Source organism: Amblyomma mixtum, chromosome 3, assembly GCF_055824585.1.
Source record: "Amblyomma mixtum isolate Tamu chromosome 3, ASM5582458v1, whole genome shotgun sequence".
Lineage (NCBI taxonomy): Eukaryota > Metazoa > Arthropoda > Arachnida > Ixodida > Ixodidae > Amblyomma > Amblyomma mixtum.
Window position 1 is genome coordinate 434,019,402 of NC_143014.1, and position 19,657 is coordinate 434,039,058.

At 50.1% G+C, this 19,657-nt stretch overlaps 1 protein-coding gene across 1 annotated transcript in view; it reads right to left on the reverse strand.

Annotated features, from left to right (window-relative positions):
• Positions 1-2,540: 2,540 nt before the first annotated feature.
• The window catches only part of LOC149358170 (polycystin-1-like), an 80,594-nt gene continuing 63,477 nt past the window's right edge, over positions 2,541-19,657 (reverse strand). Inside the window, exons 38-45 of the mRNA XM_089585090.1 lie at positions 19,079-19,446; positions 17,284-17,404; positions 15,775-16,013; positions 14,734-14,905; positions 8,570-8,931; positions 6,408-6,764; positions 5,113-5,304; positions 2,541-3,851 (exon numbers count right to left, since the gene is read on the reverse strand). Of these exons, the coding sequence (XP_089441216.1) occupies positions 3,249-3,851; positions 5,113-5,304; positions 6,408-6,764; positions 8,570-8,931; positions 14,734-14,905; positions 15,775-16,013; positions 17,284-17,404; positions 19,079-19,446 (2,414 nt within the window). The 3' untranslated portion in view covers positions 2,541-3,248. The remainder of the gene's footprint in view (positions 3,852-5,112; positions 5,305-6,407; positions 6,765-8,569; positions 8,932-14,733; positions 14,906-15,774; positions 16,014-17,283; positions 17,405-19,078; positions 19,447-19,657) is intronic.

A 19,657-nucleotide genomic window follows, 5' to 3' on the forward strand; every position in this document is an offset into this window, starting at 1 on the left:
GGAACATCTCTTAACCGCTGCGCCACTGCGCTAGTAGGGGTATTAGAGTTACTGTTGGTAGCATATACAGTAACTCTAAGTGGTATGAGGACTCAACGCCATCTATGAATGTTAAGTAGAGAATGAAAAATTCTGCATACATGTGCAGTCACCCTCTGCTCGTATTGCGTCGTGCTCTCAAGGCGGAGCTTAATTGCCTCCTCCAGTTGAAGAATGAACACCTGCTTTCGCACGTGTTCTCGGTTTAAGTGCGTTAAACCCCCACCAATTTTTTTTCCTGATTAACGAATGAATTGACTTTCTTGAGCCCTAGCTATACTGTATAGACAGGAAAATGTTACGCAGCGAAGTAGAGAGCTGTGCTTGAAAGGGTTAAATATAGTACAACCAACGTGGCGGGCGGGAGCGGCTATCTAGGGTTTCCAATCCTTCGCCAGAGCCATATATAGTCTTTCACAGATGGTGCATGCCACGGTGGATGCTGCGGAGTAAATTAGAATTAGAAGCTGCAACATGCGGAAAAGTGTGCCCGGCAGACCACTCAAGGGAGTCTCTGACGTGACGGAGTTGTTGCGTTCGGCGTTTCTTCGATTGCACTAGCCGAAGGTGAAATGTTTATTTGTTGGTTTATGGCCGTTTAACGCCCCAGAGCGACTCAGGGTATGAGGGACGCCGTAGTGAAGGGCTCCGGATAATTTGGAACACCTGGGGTTCTTTATAACGTGCACCGGCATCGCGCAGTACACGGGCCTCTATAATTTCGCCTCCATCGAAATACCACCGCCGCGAACGTGAAAGGGGAATAGCTATCAGCGCAGCTACTGTCATGGCAGGCAGTAGTACAGAGAGATTCATTGATAATGAGCTACAGATTCAAGACGCGTGCGAACGGGTCAAAAGCTTCTCCGATCGGTGTGAAGCCGACGGCGGCTTCTCAGGACGCATTTAAGGTAAACCATCTTCACGGCAAAGCTCAAGCGGTGCTTCGCATTCTGAGCCGGAGTTCCTGTGTTCATGCAAGTATTGCGCCACATTGTGCAGGCACGACTTGAAGAGGGACCACAATAACCTTGTGCTTTTGAACAATGAACTACACCATTTATTGACAGTATGTACAGATGCGTGCAAGGAAAAGAAAGCTGAAGCTGCTAATTTCGTATGCATGTCCGCCGTACAAGTCGTTATTGTTCGAATGTAGGACATGACCTCAGATGCGGTCGCTTTATAGGAACTGCAGTGCCAGGAAAACTTCTCGGGTGTTCTACACCCAAAAAGTTAATCATTTATTAACGACAAGAACTCTTATTTTTATATTCAGAAGAGAAAGCACGGTCACAAAACGAGCTCAACGTTTTTAGATCAAACATTAGTCGCAACATGTAAAAATATTAACATCAGTGGAGGCAATGCGACTGTAACTGGAAGCATCACACTTTGCTGTTCCTATACCACACACGTTCACCGTCAATTATGCGCAGAGCAGAAAAATCAAGTTTTTCACCCCATCTGACACACCAAAAGGGCTGAAAAGGCAGAGCATATGTTCTGCACATTGCATCACAAGCTTCCTGAAAGGCAGATTGATTTAGTGAAAACTGATAAAGAAAAGGTAAACGCGCGGCAAAAGTGATTTTCGACAATAGTTGCAGTATCTCTTTAAAGCCTTTGGGGTGTAATTAAAATAACTCCGGCTTACTGAGCTCGGCTGTTCTGGTGACAATTGTTATCTTCAAAGCAGAAAAGTCGGATGGATATTGGTTTTTTGCTTTCTTGGAGCAGTAAACCACATATACAGTTTTTGCGCCAAAGCAATTATCTCGTTTACGTAACTCAACTTTTCTCTCCAGTTATTTTCAGTTTTTCTTCTGTTTCTCTCGGTTTTCATTTTAATTAAACTCTTCGTTTTATAAGCTTTTACACAAAAAAATATTTCCATTCTTTCCGTGAAACTTTGGAAACGAGAAAAAAATTCAGTTAAAGTCAGGTGACATTAACTTGTTATGTCGAAACAAGGGAATTCCGCCGAACCCGCTCCGCTCGGGTATACATGTATCTTGAGCTGTGGTGGTTGTGCAGCAAGGTCATGTTCAGCTTTGTTCTACTTATGACTACACACTACGGGCAATGCGAGACGTATTGAAAAACTACGTCTCACTCTTTCCTTTCTTTGTGCACATAAAGACAGCGAGGCTGCCTTCGTGCTGAAAACACATTCTTATCGCCTGCCGTGCGCATGAGCTGAATGCGAAAGCACATACTTGGGAACACGGAGCGCATCGTAGAATCGTTTGTTTCTAGTTTTAGGCGTGATCGTGATCCAAGTAAGTGAAGCCGTGGGACTTCAATGCCGTCAAGCGTGTATTCTGTGTGGAATGTGTCCCTCATTCTTTGACGCCGACTATAGAGGCGTTCGTCAAACGTTAACACACTGTATACCTTCCAGCGACCTCACAAGGCGGAACAGCGCAAGCTACACAGGGACAAGAAAGTAGACGAGACACACACAGCGCTGTGTGTGTATCGTCTACTTTCTTGTCCGTGTGTAGCTTGCGCTGCTCCGCCTTGTGATGAACCAACTAGACCGCGATGTGCTATTCCAGCGGCCTAGGGAGTGCGGACTCTGCTACCGTTTTTTTTTTCTTCAGAAGATTAGGATATGATAATTTTGGTCCCGAGACATGACTGAAATACCCTATGCTGCACTTCGAACTTCTGGCTATGTGCAGGAAAATGCTCAATATTGAGAGAATTCTGAAATGTTCAGAGCACAGATAAAATTTAGACACCATCTTCGCTTCAATACGGGCTTATCGTAGTATATGTTGATTGCTCTGTTACGAGTGCTAATAAACGTTCAGAAGTGTTTAACGCCTGCTGGAATGCATGCGAACATTTAACTTCTGACCCCTGCTAAAACGTGCTCGCAGTGGCTCCCAACTTTTTGGAGAGCTCCTGAAGAAAAGGGAAAGGATACGACGCTGGTCATACTCGCTAGATGGCAGCACACGTTTTAGACATATAGTCTCTACGGCACAAGATCTTCCACGGCTGCTGCTTCTGCAATTCTGTTGTTCAATATAAAGAACAAATTTTCCATTGCTGGGTTTTGGGAGAATATGCCAGCTTGTCAGCATAGCGTTTCAGTGGCAGGCGGCGGGCGGCCTGGACCGCACAACCATCGGAGAGAATTTCCGACGGCTCCGTGTTCCCGAGTAGGACCTTCCGGTGTCGCCATCTTCCGGCGTCGCTCAGAACCGTTTCTTCTTCCTGCGCCTCGGCGCCGGCTCGGCCACTTCATCCATAGGCTCGTCCGACACCTCCATCCAGTCGAGCATAGCTCCCTGGACGGGTGCTGCCGCCGCTGCGGTCGGCTCCGGCGCCTTGTACAGGGCCCTGAGCGCCCGTTTACCCGACAGGTCAAGCCGGCCATCGAAGTACGTGTCGTTGATGTAGAACAGGAGCCGGTCCACTTTTTCCGGGAAGTTTGTGATCTGGGCCTCCAGCGTTGGTGGCTTGGAGGCCTCGTCGGGTTCCAGGTCGGCGGTGGCCATGCCCAGGAAACCCTTGAACTTCTTGCCCATGTAGCTGACCATCTCGAAGTCGTTGCACTGCTTTTCGACGTCCTCCTTCACGGACTGGAAGGAGCTGATGATGAGAGTGACGAATATGTTGAGCAGGATGACGGAGGTGACCAGGGCGAACACGAAGAAGACGAACGGTCCGACCACGGGGGACGCCATGGCGATGTCGTCGAACTTGAACTGTCCCCGCGCCATGTCGAACGCCGTCTCGGCAGCCGTGACGAAAGTGGAGAACTCCGCCATCTTGGTTCCCAACAGGATGTAGAATACCTGGGAGCAAAGAGTGGGTCGTTATTAGGAATTCAGGACAATGGTCCATTTCACTTGTTCGGCCACTGCATGCCATATGACCAGAAACGCATGTCCAACATTCCTGGACAAAAATTTTGAATATTGGAAAATTGTAAGATGCTGTTACGGAAATATTAAATATAATGGTCCATTTTCCCGATATGCAGCAAGATCATTTTCAAAAGCTTTTCCATCGCTCGCATCAAGCAGTTAATACTGCCATAGAAAACCAATATGGAAGGCTTTTGGCGATAGCAAGAACCTTGAATGCAAGAAAAGGCAAGCCTGCTGAGAGGACGTCTGCGGATATATTGATTGCAATAGGGAAATATTACGATATACGTATAAAAATTACGTTCATAAACTCTTTCCCATTCAAAAGTGCTCTTAATTTTCCAGGATTGTAGGGTATGAATGACTATTTTGCCTGAAGGTTCTAAGGCCCTCTTCATCCTTGCGGTACAACGTCAGACTCTTCAGCTACGGCGCGATGTTTTAACCCTAGAAGGTGAGATGAAGTAACTATGGTCTAGAAATGTCAATTTCACACGATTGTCCTTTTTGTTTCGTCAAAAATGATATTAATCGATCGAAACCTCACTCCTTGTACATTTTGCAGCCACCCAAAAGAAGAAAAAAAAAACGATCGGAGGTGTAGATTCTTCAGGAAGAATTGTTCCTAACCTAAACGGATCTAAATTTTGGCCGGTGTCCATAGGTACACATTTTTTAAACTTTGAATGGCTTTAGAGCAAACGTCAGTAGAGGCATAGAAACGCCGCTGCTTTTGACGTGCGCGGGAGATCACTCAGGACTTAAATACTGTGGCAGAAAGGTGAGTGACGCGTATAGGTGCTCTGTCACGAGCTCTTGGTGATAATTTTTAGACAGTCTATAGACTGTCTATAGGCTTCTGTTTATAAAGTCTATAGACTCTCTATAGACAAATCTTAGAGAACAATCTATCGGCAATACAGATGTTACAGACAGTCTACAAACAATCTGTACACCCACACACATTTAGTAGACTTCTGTCTACTAAGTCTACATTTGTCTACTTTTAGTAGACAGTCTACATCCAGACTATGAATAGACAAAAATAAATATCTATAGGAAGACAATAGAGTCTATAAAAAGTCTACAGACTCTCTATAGACCATTTTTATCAGTTAATGGTTTCTTCTCAACCAGCAGCGTGACCTGCATACGAAAGCACGTTGCGCCATCTTGAGACACCAACCTGCACAAAGGCGAAGAAGACGACCCAGAAGACAACGAAGAAAGAACTCAGGTCCCTGGAGCACTGGGCCAGCGTGCTGTAGAGGATGCCGATGCGCTTGTTGAAGCGCAGCAGCTTGGTGAATTTGAGGATGCAGATGAATATCAGGAAGGACATCAAGTAGCCGAACAGCTCGTCGATAGCCGCCACCACCTGCACACAGTCACGCGCTTTGTGGTGTCAACGCGTACGCGCACGGCGTGCTTCTGTGTCAGTTGTCTGCTATAGTAGGATAGAACTTAAGTGTGCAGTGCAGCTCCGCCCACATTTAGGACCGCAGCACTGAATTTCTCCACGACAAAAAGTAATCCGTTGTTAAAACTATTCTTGTTATTATAAACAAGAGACTAACCACCAGACTAGAGTACATAAGTTCTAGAATTTTGATGCCTCTGACTTGTTTAACACACCCGATTTTTTAAAAAGCCGATTCCGTTCACTGATTGGTCAGCCGAGTAACGTAGGCCCATTGTTACCAACTGCTGTTTTTTTCTTAAATTTGTATCGTACTACAGTAACGCATACACGAGAAAACAGTCTAACGACACTGACCCACAAGCTTAGTCGATTGATTATCATGGACAGTTAGTGCCATAAGTAACCAGGCTACTCTATATCGCTTCTCATGCCATCAGGACGCATCATAATCCAAAATATACTGGTGGCACAGGTTCAAGTCATGCAAGTTGACCTCGTAACCGTCAAGGGCTGGCGACCGCTGCCTAGGCGATTAGTGGCAAACTCGATTTTTCCGCGGCTGCTGCTGCCTTGTGCTTCTGGCAAAGACGGCACGTTCGTTAAAATTCACGTTAATTTTACTGTGGACTTTTTGTGATTGCACTTCTTTCGCACTGCGAATGCGAAGCTGCCATTGCTAATGTTTCGGGGAATGCGGCCTTGTCAAGTTGTCACTACGAGAGTCTTTTCTTCTGTGCTCCATCCTATGTACGCATTGGGTGTAAATAAGCATTATTATTGTTATTATGAACTTGTGCATCTACCGTACCATAAGCGTAGCTTTTTGGGCTTGTTGGTGCATGATCACAGCGAGAGAATATAGCGCAGAGTAGGACAGGGTACAAGACTACACGAACAACACGAGCGCTACACACGAGAGTTGTTCACGTCTTCTTGTGTCCTGTCCTACTCTGCGCTATATTCTCTCACTACTGTACCATACTTAATTTGCATCAATCGCAATTCACGTTCGCAGTAATGGTGGCACAAATAGAAGAAAGACGCAACGGCGGACAGACCTGCAGCTTGACGTAGCCGTTTCCGTGGCTGCGCTCGAAGGTCTTGAGTATCTTCCTGGTGACCACCATGCGCGATATGTAGAAGAACATGGCCGAGTAGGAGAGCCCCAGGGCGACCAGTTCGGCCAGGTTCCAGTAGCTGCGGAAGTAGTCGGCCCGCAGGTTCAGGAAGCTGCGGAACTCGTGCACCGTGAAGTAGATGACGAAGCCGACGAAGACCAGCTCGCAGAGGAGCACGAACAGCCCGAACCCCTGGTGGTAACGCATCAGCCGGATGGCGTCGATGCGCACGTTGGGGATGACGCCGCCGCCCGGGTGGAACTCGGCGACGATCGTCACCACGCCGAACAGGTTCACCTGCCCGGTTCAGAGAACGCGTAAACAGTGGTCAGGAGCCAGGAGAGCCATTACTACACGCTACATGCCCTTATAAAAATGGTCTATAGACTATGGGGGGTTAACGTCCTAAATACTTCTTAGAGACTTTATTGCCCGGCTATACGAGGGGGTACCCAAAAGAAACCGGACTTATTTTTGTTTGAACTTATTTGTTCACATTTTAAGCACTGACCTTCAATCTCCTTCAAAGTATTCCCCACTTGCAATGATACGGTTGTCGAATCTTTCATTCTATTTTTTAAATCATTGTTTAAATTCATCTTTTGTGATGCTTGACAGTGCCACCCTCGTTTTTTTCTTCACCTCAGCAACATCAGCGAAACTTTCCATTCACCTTGTTTTTCATTCTAGGAAACAAAGAAAGTAGCACGGGGCAAGGTCGGGAGAGTATGAGGGTTGAGGAATAGGGATCATGCCATTTTTGGTCCAAAATTGTCGTAGAGACAGGGCTGTGTGAGCAGGGGCATTGCCATGATGGAAAAACCAGTCACCCGACCGCCACAAATCTGGCCGCTTCCACCGCATACTGTTGCCCAATCTTTTCAAAACATCCAAGTAGAAAGCCTGGCTGTCTGACCCTGCGGAACAAATTCTCAATGGACGACTCCTCTCTCGTTGAAAAAACAAATCAGCATTGTTTTGAGGTTTGGTTTCACCTGACGAGCTTTCTTGAGGCGAGGCGAATTTGAAGTTTTCCATTGGCATGATTTTTGCTTTCATTCAGGGTTCGATTCAGGAACACTTGAGTTGTCCCCGTAGCATCGTCCTTGTACGTCTTTCTTAATATTTCAAGAGTTTCCATTCAACTTTTTCCGAGCAAAAATCAGAATTTCACCGGCGCACGCTGTTCACGAAAATCAGCCATTGCAAAAACGACATTCACACAAAACAGTCGTCACTCTAAAGTTCTGCCTAAACTAGTCTGACCTCCTTCAACGACGGCACTCGGCTTACTGACTCTGGAATGTTCGTTCTATGCGCTCCTAGTGGAAAAACGCGGCACCACAGAAGCTTTGCCGACCAAAAAATTTAGTCCGGTTTCTTTTGGGTACCACCTCGTATGTATTTTTTTTTGTCTGTTCATAGTATTTAGACAAAAGTTTGGTTTATGGGTGTTTAACGTCCCAAAGCGACTCAGAGCCGCCGCGGTGTCTCAGTGGTTATGGCACTCGGTTGCTGCCACGAACGACGCGGGTTCGATCCGGGTCTCAGCGGTCGAATTTCGATGGAGGCGATATTCTAGAGGCCCGTGTGCTGAGCGATGTCAGTGCCCGTTAGAGGTCTTCAGGAGGTCGAAATTTCCGGAGCCCTTCACTACGGCGTCCCTCATGGCCTGAGTGGCTCTGGGACATTAAACCCTCCATAAACCAGTGAAAGTAGCGTTTTTGTCGTCAGAATACGGTAGTGTGCAAGTACAGGCCAACTTCAATCTGTCCTTAGTACCCCTTAATGAATGAGCCTGCTCTCTAAAACTCTACCCCGCTGAAACCACCTACTGAGAGGTTGAGGTTGTTTCAAGCTACAGGTGGGATTCCTTGGGGATTCTTCTACCATTGGTCTGCCGTAGCGACACTCAGATGTTAAATAAGGTCCACTAATCAGGCACATACCTGAGAACTGGCTGATCTACATCGCAATACCCACAATCACTTCCAGTAGTCAATAGTCAACTCCTGCTGCCACCAAACAGAGTCCTATTCTCTTACGCATGTCCTCTGCCTGGCCTGTTCCGGATTCCGGCACTACAAGCCCATATGCCCCACCTGGGCGTTGTAGACGCTGAACTCGACGAAGACGGCCCTGGTGCCTCCGTCGATCCAGTCGGCCTTCTCCAGATAGCGTAGCTTGTCGATGATCTTCTCGTTGGTGCCCCGCAGCGGCACCAGGTATCCGCCGCCCCCGTACACGTCCAGCTTGCCCCAGAAGGGCAGCCCGTTGAGCTCCTTGGCTCGCCGGTGGTGCCACTCGTCCACCACGCGGTTGCCGCTGCGGTCCTTGGGGTTGTCGTCCGCAACCACCTCCCGCCAGCCGGGCCGGTAGCTCAGCTTGTCCTCGTTCAGCAGGTTCGATTGGCCGCGGCACTCGTCCACGAGGTTCCGCATCAGCTTCTCCACCCGGCACGAGTCTGCAAAAGCCAAGTGGCTTCGCTCAGTTCGTTGCTCAGTACAAAGCGCAATACGCTGCAGAGAGAGAGAAAGATGAACCGATAGGCATGGAGGTTAACTAGGCGACGCCCAGTATGCTACCTTACACGTGGAAAGGCGAACGGAGGGAGAGAATAAAAGGGGAGAGAGGAATAGGAGACAATTTTTTCACATGTCCGTAGACGATTACTAGCAGGGTACACAGGGTACACACTAAAAGTCGATAACCTTGAACTTCACTGCGCCTTCACTGCTGTCCTCAGATGAAGGTTTAATCCAAGGGCCTAGAATCTTGGCTTGTATAAGGGGACGAGGATCGAAGCGGCGGAGCGTTGCGGCCAGGCATATCTGCGCAGCCTAAACAGATGGAACGTGTCTCTGAATAGCGCCGCTAAAGCAGTGTTCCCTGGAGATCAACGAAATGAGAGAAACTCGGTAACAAGGTTACCTTTGGATGTTTTAGTGGACGCTGGCCTCCTATGGGTACTGGTAAACTGCGGCTTATTTATACTATGCGATAAAGACGGAACATTTGTTGACATTATGAATGAAAGAGTAACTCCGCCTGCTCCTTAACGGCACCACCGCCACCATCTAGTAGTACAGTCATTTTTTTGTAGAACCTGGCGGAGGTACTGCGTTTATTAATTTACTGAAGCCAATTAACACTTATAAACGGTGATTTCAGGGGTAGTGTTTCATGCGGGCGGGGAGTTCAAAAAAAGAGAGCGACCAAAATACACGCCATCTGTCCCTTGGTGGTACTAAAAATGCTATAGGCCGGAGGAAGAAAGGAATTATAGAAACAAACGTTCCAGCACGGGCCCCTGAGCGCTGTGGTGCCACAGTAAGCGGATTACAAAGTGTCGTGTCCGGTCGCTGTGTTGAATGCAGCGAAAGACGCACACGGTACTTTTAGACTTCGTTTATTTAAAGCCGATGAGGGTGCGACCAGCGTCGACCGAGGCAGGAGCCGAACTGGCCGCCCGAAGAAAGGAGGGAGCTGAGAAGCGTCCACGGGAGGGAGTGGCTTCCCAGAACAGGAGGAGGGTGCGGGGGCGCACCGTGGGGGGGCATCTGGTGACAGCGTGCGACGAGGGGCAACTGTCGTGGTCGTTAGGAGGAGGATTGAGTGGTCGTTAGGAGGGGAATGCGAGTGGTCGTTAGGAGGAGGACGCGGGGGCGCACACACACAAAAGCAATAAGGGGACACAACACTTCCTTCCCCCTTAGAAAGTTGCCTGGTATCGTGCAGGGGGTCGGCGCTCACGCGTGGAGGCGCGCTGGCTTTGTGCGCTCGGGGGAGAAACACTTGTAGGCTGGCTGTTGTTCGCTGTGTCTCCTAGGTCTGTCCTGGGCGAAGTCTCTTCTTCCGGGAAGAGGTGCCAGGCTATGTGGGAAAATGGTGCACGTGTTCTCTCCGCTGGCGGACAGCTCTCAGACGGCGTCGTAAATCTACGCAGCTGGTTGAGATGTCGGCGTGCTACTGTGCCATGTATGTTGACGAGCCAAGAGCGCAGGCCTATGCGTCTGACAATTGTAGCTTCCTCCCAGCGTGGCTTTTTCAGAAACTGTCGGGCGAGGACGCGCTGCCCCTCATTAAGCGTGCCGCAGCGCGGAATTGCTTTTTCTTCCCGGAACGTCTCTGCCTTTGGCTCGGGGAGGATGGCTGTGAGCTGGGTTCGCATTTCACGCTCGAACATCATTTTCGAGGGGGTCTCGCCTGTTGTGCTCTGAACCGTCGTGTGCTGCTTGAAGAGAAAGCGCGCAAGGCGGCGCTGCAGCGAGCCTGTCTGATCTCTTTCAAGGGCGCGTTTTAGCTCGGCTACGTAGCGCTCGGCTTGTCCGTTTGTCGCTGGGTGGTAGGGGGCCGATGTAACTGATGAGATCCCGTTGTCGCGATAAAACTTGAGGATCTCCGCAGACACAAACGGTGTTCCGTTGTCCGACACTACCTTGCGCGGCAGGCCGAACGTTGCAAATAGTGATCGGAGGTTGTCAATGACTGCTGCCGAAGTCGTCTGTCCCATTTGCCTTATCTCAAGCCACTTTGTGTAGGCATCTACGACCACAAGGAAAGTGCAGCCCTCAATTGGTCCTGCAAAATCAATGTGCAGTGTGTGCCATGGTGTGTCTGGCTTTTCCCATTCTGGGACAGGAGCTTTCGGCGGGGCGCTCCGGCTGCTCTGGCAAGGCTTGCATTCTCGCACCACTGTTTCGATGTCGTTGTCAATGCCAGGCCACCACATGTAGCTTCTGGCACACTTTTTCATTGCAACGATGCCCCGATGTCCGGCGTGGATGAGAGACATAGCTTGTGCGCGTAGTTCTCTCGGCATCACAACTCGGGACCCAAATATGATGCAGCCGCGATGGGTGCTCAACTCTGTAGCTCGCCTGCGGTAAGCGTCGAAGTTGTCCCCTTTGAGTTTATGCACGTTGCCTTGTTGAACAGCTGTGTAAACTAGCCGGAGAGCTGCGCACTTCTGCGTAGATGCTGCAACTGTGCCTGCTGTAAGCGGAGGTTCTGGCAGTGCTTCGAACATCAGAACGTCTCCTGGTGGAAATGGTTCGTCAACAGTTGCGTCTAGTGGCAGACGGCTTAGCGCATCGGCGTTTTGATGTTTACTCCCATTGCGGTAGACCAGAGCGTAGTCGTACGCTGAGACTTTGATGCACCAACGTGTCATTCGCGGAGACAAAGTTGGTGGCATAGGCCTTTGTGGTCCCAGAATGCCCAATAGCGGTCGGTGATCGGTTATAAAGGTCACCTTCCGGCCGGCAATGTACTGGTGAAAATGTGTCGCCGCGTAGACGATGGCTAGCCCTTCTTTGTCAAGTTGCGCGTAGTTGCGTTCTGCTTGCGACAACGTACGTGAGGCGAAGGCGATGGGAGCTTCCCTTCCTTGCTCGTCAGTTTGCGATAGAACCGCGCCGACTCCGTACGGTGATGCGTCGCAAGCCAAAAGCAGAGGCTTCCTTTCGTCGTAGTGGCGGAGGACTGTACATCTTCGAATCAGGTCTTTCAGGGCATCGAATGACTGCTGATGGCGTGGCGACCATGTCCATGTCACATCTTTCCGAAGGAGTTGGTATAAGTCGTTGGCCACGGTAGCTCTTTGTTCCAAGAACCGGTCGTAGAACGTCAAGAGTCCGAGAAAAGCCTGTAGCTCCTGCTTGTTTGTTGGAGCTCGTGCTTCTGTGATCGCTCGCACTTTGTCCTCGGTAGGGTGAATGCCTTCCGCATCAATTCGGTGTCCCAGAAATTGCACCTCTGGCACCGCAAAACAGCACTTCGATTTGCTTATGCACAAATTAGCGTTTGCTAGCCTTTCGAGAACGAGCTCTAGGCGCACTGCATGCTCTTCAGTGGAAGTGCCACTGATGATGACATCGTCAAGGTAGACACAAACTCCTGGGATGCCCTGAAGCACTGTCTCCATGAATTTTTGAAATATGGCCGGGGCTGCAGCTACGCCAAAAGGCAGTCGCTTGACTTTGTACAAGCCTTTCAGTGTGTTAATTGCCAATAATTCAGCAGTTGACTCGCTCACCTTCAGCTGCTGATACGCCTGGGTGAGGTCCAATGTGCTGAAGACTCTTGCGCCACGTAGTACACTGAATACTTCTTCAGGTGTCGGTAGCGGGTAAGAGGACGCTTTAGTCGCAAGATTGACGGTGCTCCGGTAGTCTCCGCAGAGGCGTATGGTTCCGTTCTTCTTGCGAACTACGACAAGTGGTGTGGCCCATTCTGAATGCTGCGTCGGCTCGATGACACCTTGCTGCTCCAGTTTGTCCAACTCTTTTTCAACTGAATCTCGGAGAGCAAACGGCACCGGCCTGGCCTTCAGAAATTTGGGTTGCGCGTTGTCCAACAACTCCAGTGTGACCGGGGGCCCTTCGTTTCCTGGAATCTCTTCCGAGAATACTCTTTTGTATTTCTCCTGCAGTTGCTCAACCATGTTCTGGCTCGGCGTCTGGTGTATGCCGCATATCATCACGCCTAGTGGAGAAAACCAGTTTCTCCCTAGAAGGCTTGATTCTGTGCCCTTCACAACAAGCAGAGGTAGCGTATGGGTCTGGCCGTTGTAGTTAACCTGCACGTTGGCAGAGCCCAATAGTGGCAGATTCTGTCCTGACCACGTTCGCAGGTGCGTGTCGTCTTGTTGCAGGGCGGGTGCGTCAGATGGCCATGAAGTTCGGAACGTGTCCTCACTGATCAGAGTACAGGCTGCGCCGGAGTCCACCTCGAACTTAATCAGCTGGTGATGTACGCTTACTTCTGTAAAAATCTTCGGTCGCGTGCCGAGATTCATGGTGTTCAGGTCGTACAACACAGATGGTGTTGCTGATGTTGTTCCATGGAGATCAGATAGCGGCGTATTCTCTGAGGCGTTGACGCTGTGATTAGGCTGGGAAGGTGACTTTATCTTGGCAAGTCTCCGTTTCGTAATGCATGCTCTTTCGATATGCCCTCGCTTGTGGCAAAAATTACACGTGGCTGACTGGAATCGACATCCCTGGGGGTTGTGTTGGTCGTCACACCGCCAGCAGCGTTGTGCCTTTTTGACCGATTTTACGACAACAGAAGGCTTGCGCACCTGGTTGCTTGTCTGGTGTACCGGCTCGGTGTTCCGGCGAATCCCTCTCTGCTGGTGACCGGCGCTCTCCGCTCGAACGGCGATGTCGTAAGCTTTGCTGAATGTGAGGTCCTTCTCAGCGAACAGGCGCTGCTGCAGTGACTCGTCACTCAGTCCGCACACAAATCTGTCGCGTAACATCACGTCCAAGGGAAGCATGGTGGTGTTAGCAGAAGAAGCTGCGTCTCCCTCCTGCCCGGTAGCTGTTGTCGACAGCGTTCCAAAATTGCAGTCGGCAGCAAGCTTCTTGAGCGCGGCTACGTAGGCGCTCACAGTTTCTCCTCCCAGTTGATCTCGTCGTTGGAAGCGAGCCCGGCTGTAGACCTCGGATGGCCTTGGGTCGTAGTGCTTTTGCAGCGCTTTTACGATGTCGTCGTAAGACACTGCCGCTGGTGTGCTTGGCTGAATAAGGGCGCAGACAGTATCGTAGGTCTGCTCCCCGCACAGCGTCAGCAGGTTGGCCCTCTTCAAGGCTGGGTCTGTGATGTTGTTAGCTTCAAAGTAGAACTGAAGGCGTCCAACCCACGATGACCACGATGAGCCGTTGAATTCTGGTATCTGATTGGGAAACCCTCGCGTAGCCATGGCTTGTCAATAGCGTTGCGTAGCGCGGGTCGAATCCACTTTCTCGTCGCCACTGTCGTGTCCGGTCGCTGTGTTGAATGCAGCGAAAGACGCACACGGTACTTTTAGACTTCGTTTATTTAAAGCCGATGAGGGTGCGACCAGCGTCGACCGAGGCAGGAGCCGAACTGGCCGCACGAAGAAAGGAGGGAGCTGAGAAGCGTCCACGGGAGGGAGTGGCTTCCCAGAACAGGAGGAGGGTGCGGGGGCGCACCGTGGGGGGGCATCTGGTGACAGCGTGCGACGAGGGGCAACTGTCGTGGTCGTTAGGAGGAGGATTGAGTGGTCGTTAGGAGGGGAATGCGAGTGGTCGTTAGGAGGAGGACGCGGGGGCGCACACACACAAAAGCAATAAGGGGACACAACACAAAGCTAATAGCCGGACTCAGAATCGTGTACACGGCGTCAGGACGGCTTTATGGTGGGCACTGCTTCAGGCGGGCTTATTAAAAATTAGGGCACACAAAACGCGAGTTTACGTAACTATCAAGGGGACCCACACTTGGCGCGAAAACTCACTTGGCCGTGCGCGTATCTGCCTCAGGGCGGCGAAGCCCATGATGCGGTTCACCCGGTCCCCGAGGAAGCCTCGCAGTCCGAAGGGTTGGCCTCCGTTGTACCAGGGGCCGGCCTTGAGGTTGGGCACCAGCGCCTCCCGCGACCACTTCCAGAACTGCTCGGCGCTGGAGATCTGCGCAGTCGTGCATGCCGCGTGAAGCACAGAAGGCGTCGGCAACAAGCAGTCAAGTGCATAATCAAATACAGGTGAGGATGCTGTTTTGCGCGTTCACCAAAAGGCGTCGCGTCTCGACGCCGCCGGACGCTCATTGCCTCATGAGCTGAACTCTGCATCGAGCGCTATGAAGGTCAGATTGAGCGGAACTGTGTGTGTGTGTGTGTGTGTGTGTGTGTGTGTGTGTGTGTGTGTGTATAATACATGATACTCTTCCTTTTTTATATTGAAAGCTCTGTTTCACGACCAAAGCTACACATGCCGTTTCATCGCGCTGAAGAATGACTTTGAATAAATAAATATAAAATAAATATATAAATAAAATAAATATAAAGTTGTGGCGTAGCGCTTGTGATGTTTCTTCCGTTTCCTGTCCTCGCATGTACCACCACCCACATCTCATCATTGGTTATTTTTGTGCACCCGTGCAGGCGTGCTGATGCAGCGGCCCATTCCCGGTGTCGTGACATCACGAAAGCCTTGATTCAGATATTTATCGCTCAAAATCAATCGCACAACTGCTGCCACGCCACCAGTTGTGCAGCGACCTCCCTTCTTGCTTGTAAAAGATGATGACACAAATCCGCGCTTAACAGTCAACTGAGATTCCGTAAAAGGCGAGGCCGTACACTCTAAACAGAAAGGAATGAAAAGGGAGTAAAGTGTCTTCTATAGAATTCCCATATTTAAAAGGGAGTGTGCTAGAGGACTCTTCTCTCCCTTTTTACTCCCATACAGGCCTATTCGTGCTTATAGTGTACTGTGTTTGAGAGGCGACGTGAGGAAACAAGCGTGCGGAAATCCTCTTGTGTTTACTCTAAACCCACCTCCATGAACTTTCCGTTGTCGATGAACTCGTGCCTGAGGCTCTGCTGGAGGTAGTAGGCGCTGGGGTCCCTGTTTCCGTACGAGAGTACGGTGAGGATCCAGAGGAAGAACAGGTAGCTGCCGATCTCACGCAAGATGGCCGCCATCTTGAGCTCCCGCAGGCGCTCCTCTCGGACCCGGTCCAGCTCCCGGGTGTTCTGCGGCTTGTACAGACGTCGCCGCCGGTGGTTAGGGGCGTCTGCAGCAGATAGGGTAGGGGAGACACAGCAGTATTCGTAACACTTAGACACTTGTCTGACACTGACAGCTTCATTTTAACTGCTAGGTTTCGGTTTGAGTTGTCGTGGCGAAAGGAAGGCAGCCATTGTTACGTAGTAGTTTGTATTAAGGCGAAACCCTTTAATGGCTCATACTATTGTCCGTCCGTTAACAAAGCGTGTCACACGCGTTTAACTCGGGAGGAACTAAAATAGATAAAAGAAACCCAATGGTTGCTCCAGATAGAGGAGGAAAAAATGAACTTAAAGTAATCAATGAACTGTAGAGTAATTAGTTAATTAATTATGGGCAAAAATGTCGAAACTGCGTCGAAATAGCGCGGACATCGATATAGCCACGGGAACGGTGTGACGTCACATCTACCGGAAGTCGTCACGTCATAGTGAAAATTGTCACAGAATGGTGGGGAAAACGTCAGATTTGTGCGAAATTAGATGGGAAAATGTGTAATTAGGCGTAATTAACCCCTAACATCCCCGAAAGATTTATAATTTGGGTATCGATATAGCCACGGGAACGGTGTGACGGCACATCCACCGGAAGTCGTCGCGGCATAGTGTCCTCGGCATTCGCCTCTGAACACTTTAGTTGTCGAAGTGTCCTCGCAATTTTGTCCTCAGAAGTGACAGGAGTCAATCCCACTATGGAAGGTTCGCCGAGAATCGGGCAATCGCGAATTCTTGTCAAAAAAGAAAAGCTGAACGCGTAAAAAGCACGGGCCGCGCTTTGTGACGATCCTTTTCTCGATTGTTTCTATTGCCCTGGTTTCTATTGGCTCAGACGTGTGACGTCAAGACTGAGGGCTAAGCAAGTGATGCTATTCGCTGGTTGCGGTATCGAAGGCGGGACTGACCAGTGGCAAGGAGGAAACAGAAGAACTGATCACAAACGAAATCGCTAGAAAACACGGCCCTGGAATTACTTTTTTTTGTGGGGGAGACAGGTAACGCACAAAAAAAAACCTTTACGCAGGAGTGCGCCCGTTGCCAGCGGTAATGAATTAACAGTATGCGCACATCTACACGGCAAAACACTAGAAAACAACAGCAACAACAACATTAAAGACGTTGCAAAAAATGCTGAATTTCCAGTGCGCTAATTGTGCGACCACTTGCACACCGCGGTAGTTGGCGCCAGCGCGCAGAGAACTCGCGGAAGAACCATGCAATCTCGTCGACCACGCGTGGAGCTACGTCGCCATTTTGCAACGCAGGAGGTGCGCGTCTCACCGTTTTGTAGCCACTCCTCGTGTTCGAGGAGCTCGGGGTCTTCTTCGTCTTCGTCCGCCTCGTCGTCATCCTTGTCGGGAGACTTGAAGAGACTCGAGAAGATGATGGCCAGCAGGAACACCTGGGGGGACGTGCGCAGATAAGGACGCTTGCTGAGCGTTTCTCAGTTAGGAGCGTACGAAGAGTCCAATCGAAAGACTCTTCTTTGAGGACAATGCGAACTAATCTCTGAGTCGCATGTGAATCGCTTAGCGCAAACGACACTTTGGTAAGTGTTTGTGTGTGGGTTTCACTATAAGGAGGCCTGAGAAGGAACGCCGTTGCAACTTATTTGAGCCAGACAGAAATGTGCGCAACTCTCAGATAACATGACTGCAGGAAAGATGTCTACCCTTATCCATTCAGTACACACACAACGTAGGAGTGTGTGCATATGAGGGCGCTATCATCAAACTTTACACTATACCTTCCTCAAAACTTGCAACTTAAACTTCTTGGAATAGCTAACTAGCTTCACCAAGAATACTCCAAACTGTCTTATTGCCGCTCCTAGCCCAAGACAACTTTTTGTACCCAGCGAGGTGGGGGGAGGGGGGGGGGGTGTGGAAGCCCCCACTCCTTTATCTAACAGGGGTAGACACTTCGCTAGAGCACCAGACTGGGCGTTTGAAATAAATTCTTTATCGCTAATTTTAACCACACATGACACTCGTCATGCGAAAGGAATGGCGGTCCACTTTCTTTTCTTCTTGAACAAGTTTTTCGTTCAATACACTCCAACCTGTTTATGTGTTTCGATGCAGTGTGCGAAGGAGATGGTCAGGGCCTTTTAAACATAGAAAGAAAATGGTGCATTTAAATGCAACGAAGGAAAGGCTCCGACGTTGGAGGACCTTACTTTTTCTTATGAAACGTCGTCATTCCTTGATTGCGTGCCTGGATAGGCGATGCATTTTAGGATAAAAATACGCCACACATAACGATAATTGTCACGAGGACTTTTTTAGAGGCCATGCCAGTTCTTGTACCCGGGCTAGCGCAGTACAAGAAATCACAAATATTTTGGTTTCTGTTTTCCAAGTGTCCTTCTCACGATTACTGTTTTGTTAACGATACCGCTATGTAACGCCACACGGATGTCTTTTCCATTCATAACTTCTCCTTACTGGCCTCTTCTCAGTCCAAGTCGAAATAGTGGACCACTTATTGATCGAGTAAACGTTTATTGAAGAAGATGGTAACTGGAGTGCTTGTGAGTGGGCCTTCAGACCAAGATTCCGAAGGCTCCTTTCGACTTTCTGGCGATGACAAGGAGCGCTGCCTGGTTGCTCAGGCGTGTGCCGGTCAGCTTCACTTCCCGCAGTTCCCTGGGCCGCATTACGCGGCTTTAAATGGTGGGGCTTATGGGGACATGACAATGTGATATCTGTTAGGCTTGGGGTATCGCCGCATGTACCATGGACATTTGTCTTCGTAAAGTGTTGGGTGTAGGCGATGTAGGTGGGGTAGGTTGGGATAGGTGTTTGTCTGAAGACGCTGTAGAAGGCAGGAGTCTTCAGGGGAGAGGGAGGGATGAGGGAGAGGGTAGAGGCGTCTATTAAGGAGTTGGGCTTCGAGCCGGGTGGCGAAGTGAGAGGATAGGGGTATACGGCAAGAGGGCCATCGGCACCTAGAAGATATGAGTGCCTACGGGCAGGTCTTGTCGCACGCGGCCGGAGACGAGGTGAGGAAAGGTGAAGGCGAAGAAAACACACATGTCATGGCTACAGAGGTCAACAACAACCACAACACTCACCTTGATGGGCTGCGTGATGAGGACGGACATGAAGAAGGAGACGAGGAGGGAGGTGATCCACTTGCGCGTCTTCTCGTCGCCGAACTGGACGCCGTAGGCCCAGATGAAGAACACCGACACGAAGATGGAGGCCAGGCAGAGGAACCAGGCCACGTAGCGACACCACCAGGGGAACATGAACTTGCCCTTGCGGCGCGCACGGCCCCGGCGACCCTGGCGCCTCTGGTGCGCAGCGGGACGCTCCTCGAACACGTCGTTCAGCTCCGTCTCCCGGAACTCGGTCAGCTGCATCGTGGACTCGGACTTGGGGCCGCGGGTCATCGGCTTGGCCGTGGCGGCCGACGATGCGCGGCTTACAACCAGGGAGTCTGCGCGAGGCCGGAACAATGCTTTTGCTGTTCGCAGTGGTTTTACCCGTCTGCCCTTAGCCCCACAAAAAAACAAAACAAAAACATTACGTCGTCAAGCACGCTGTCTGTCGTCTATAAACACTCTGCTCATTATCTGTATTACTGGCCCCATTCCTGCACTGCTTCAGTTACCGCAACGTACCCTCCTGGGGTTCATATTAAACGTAAG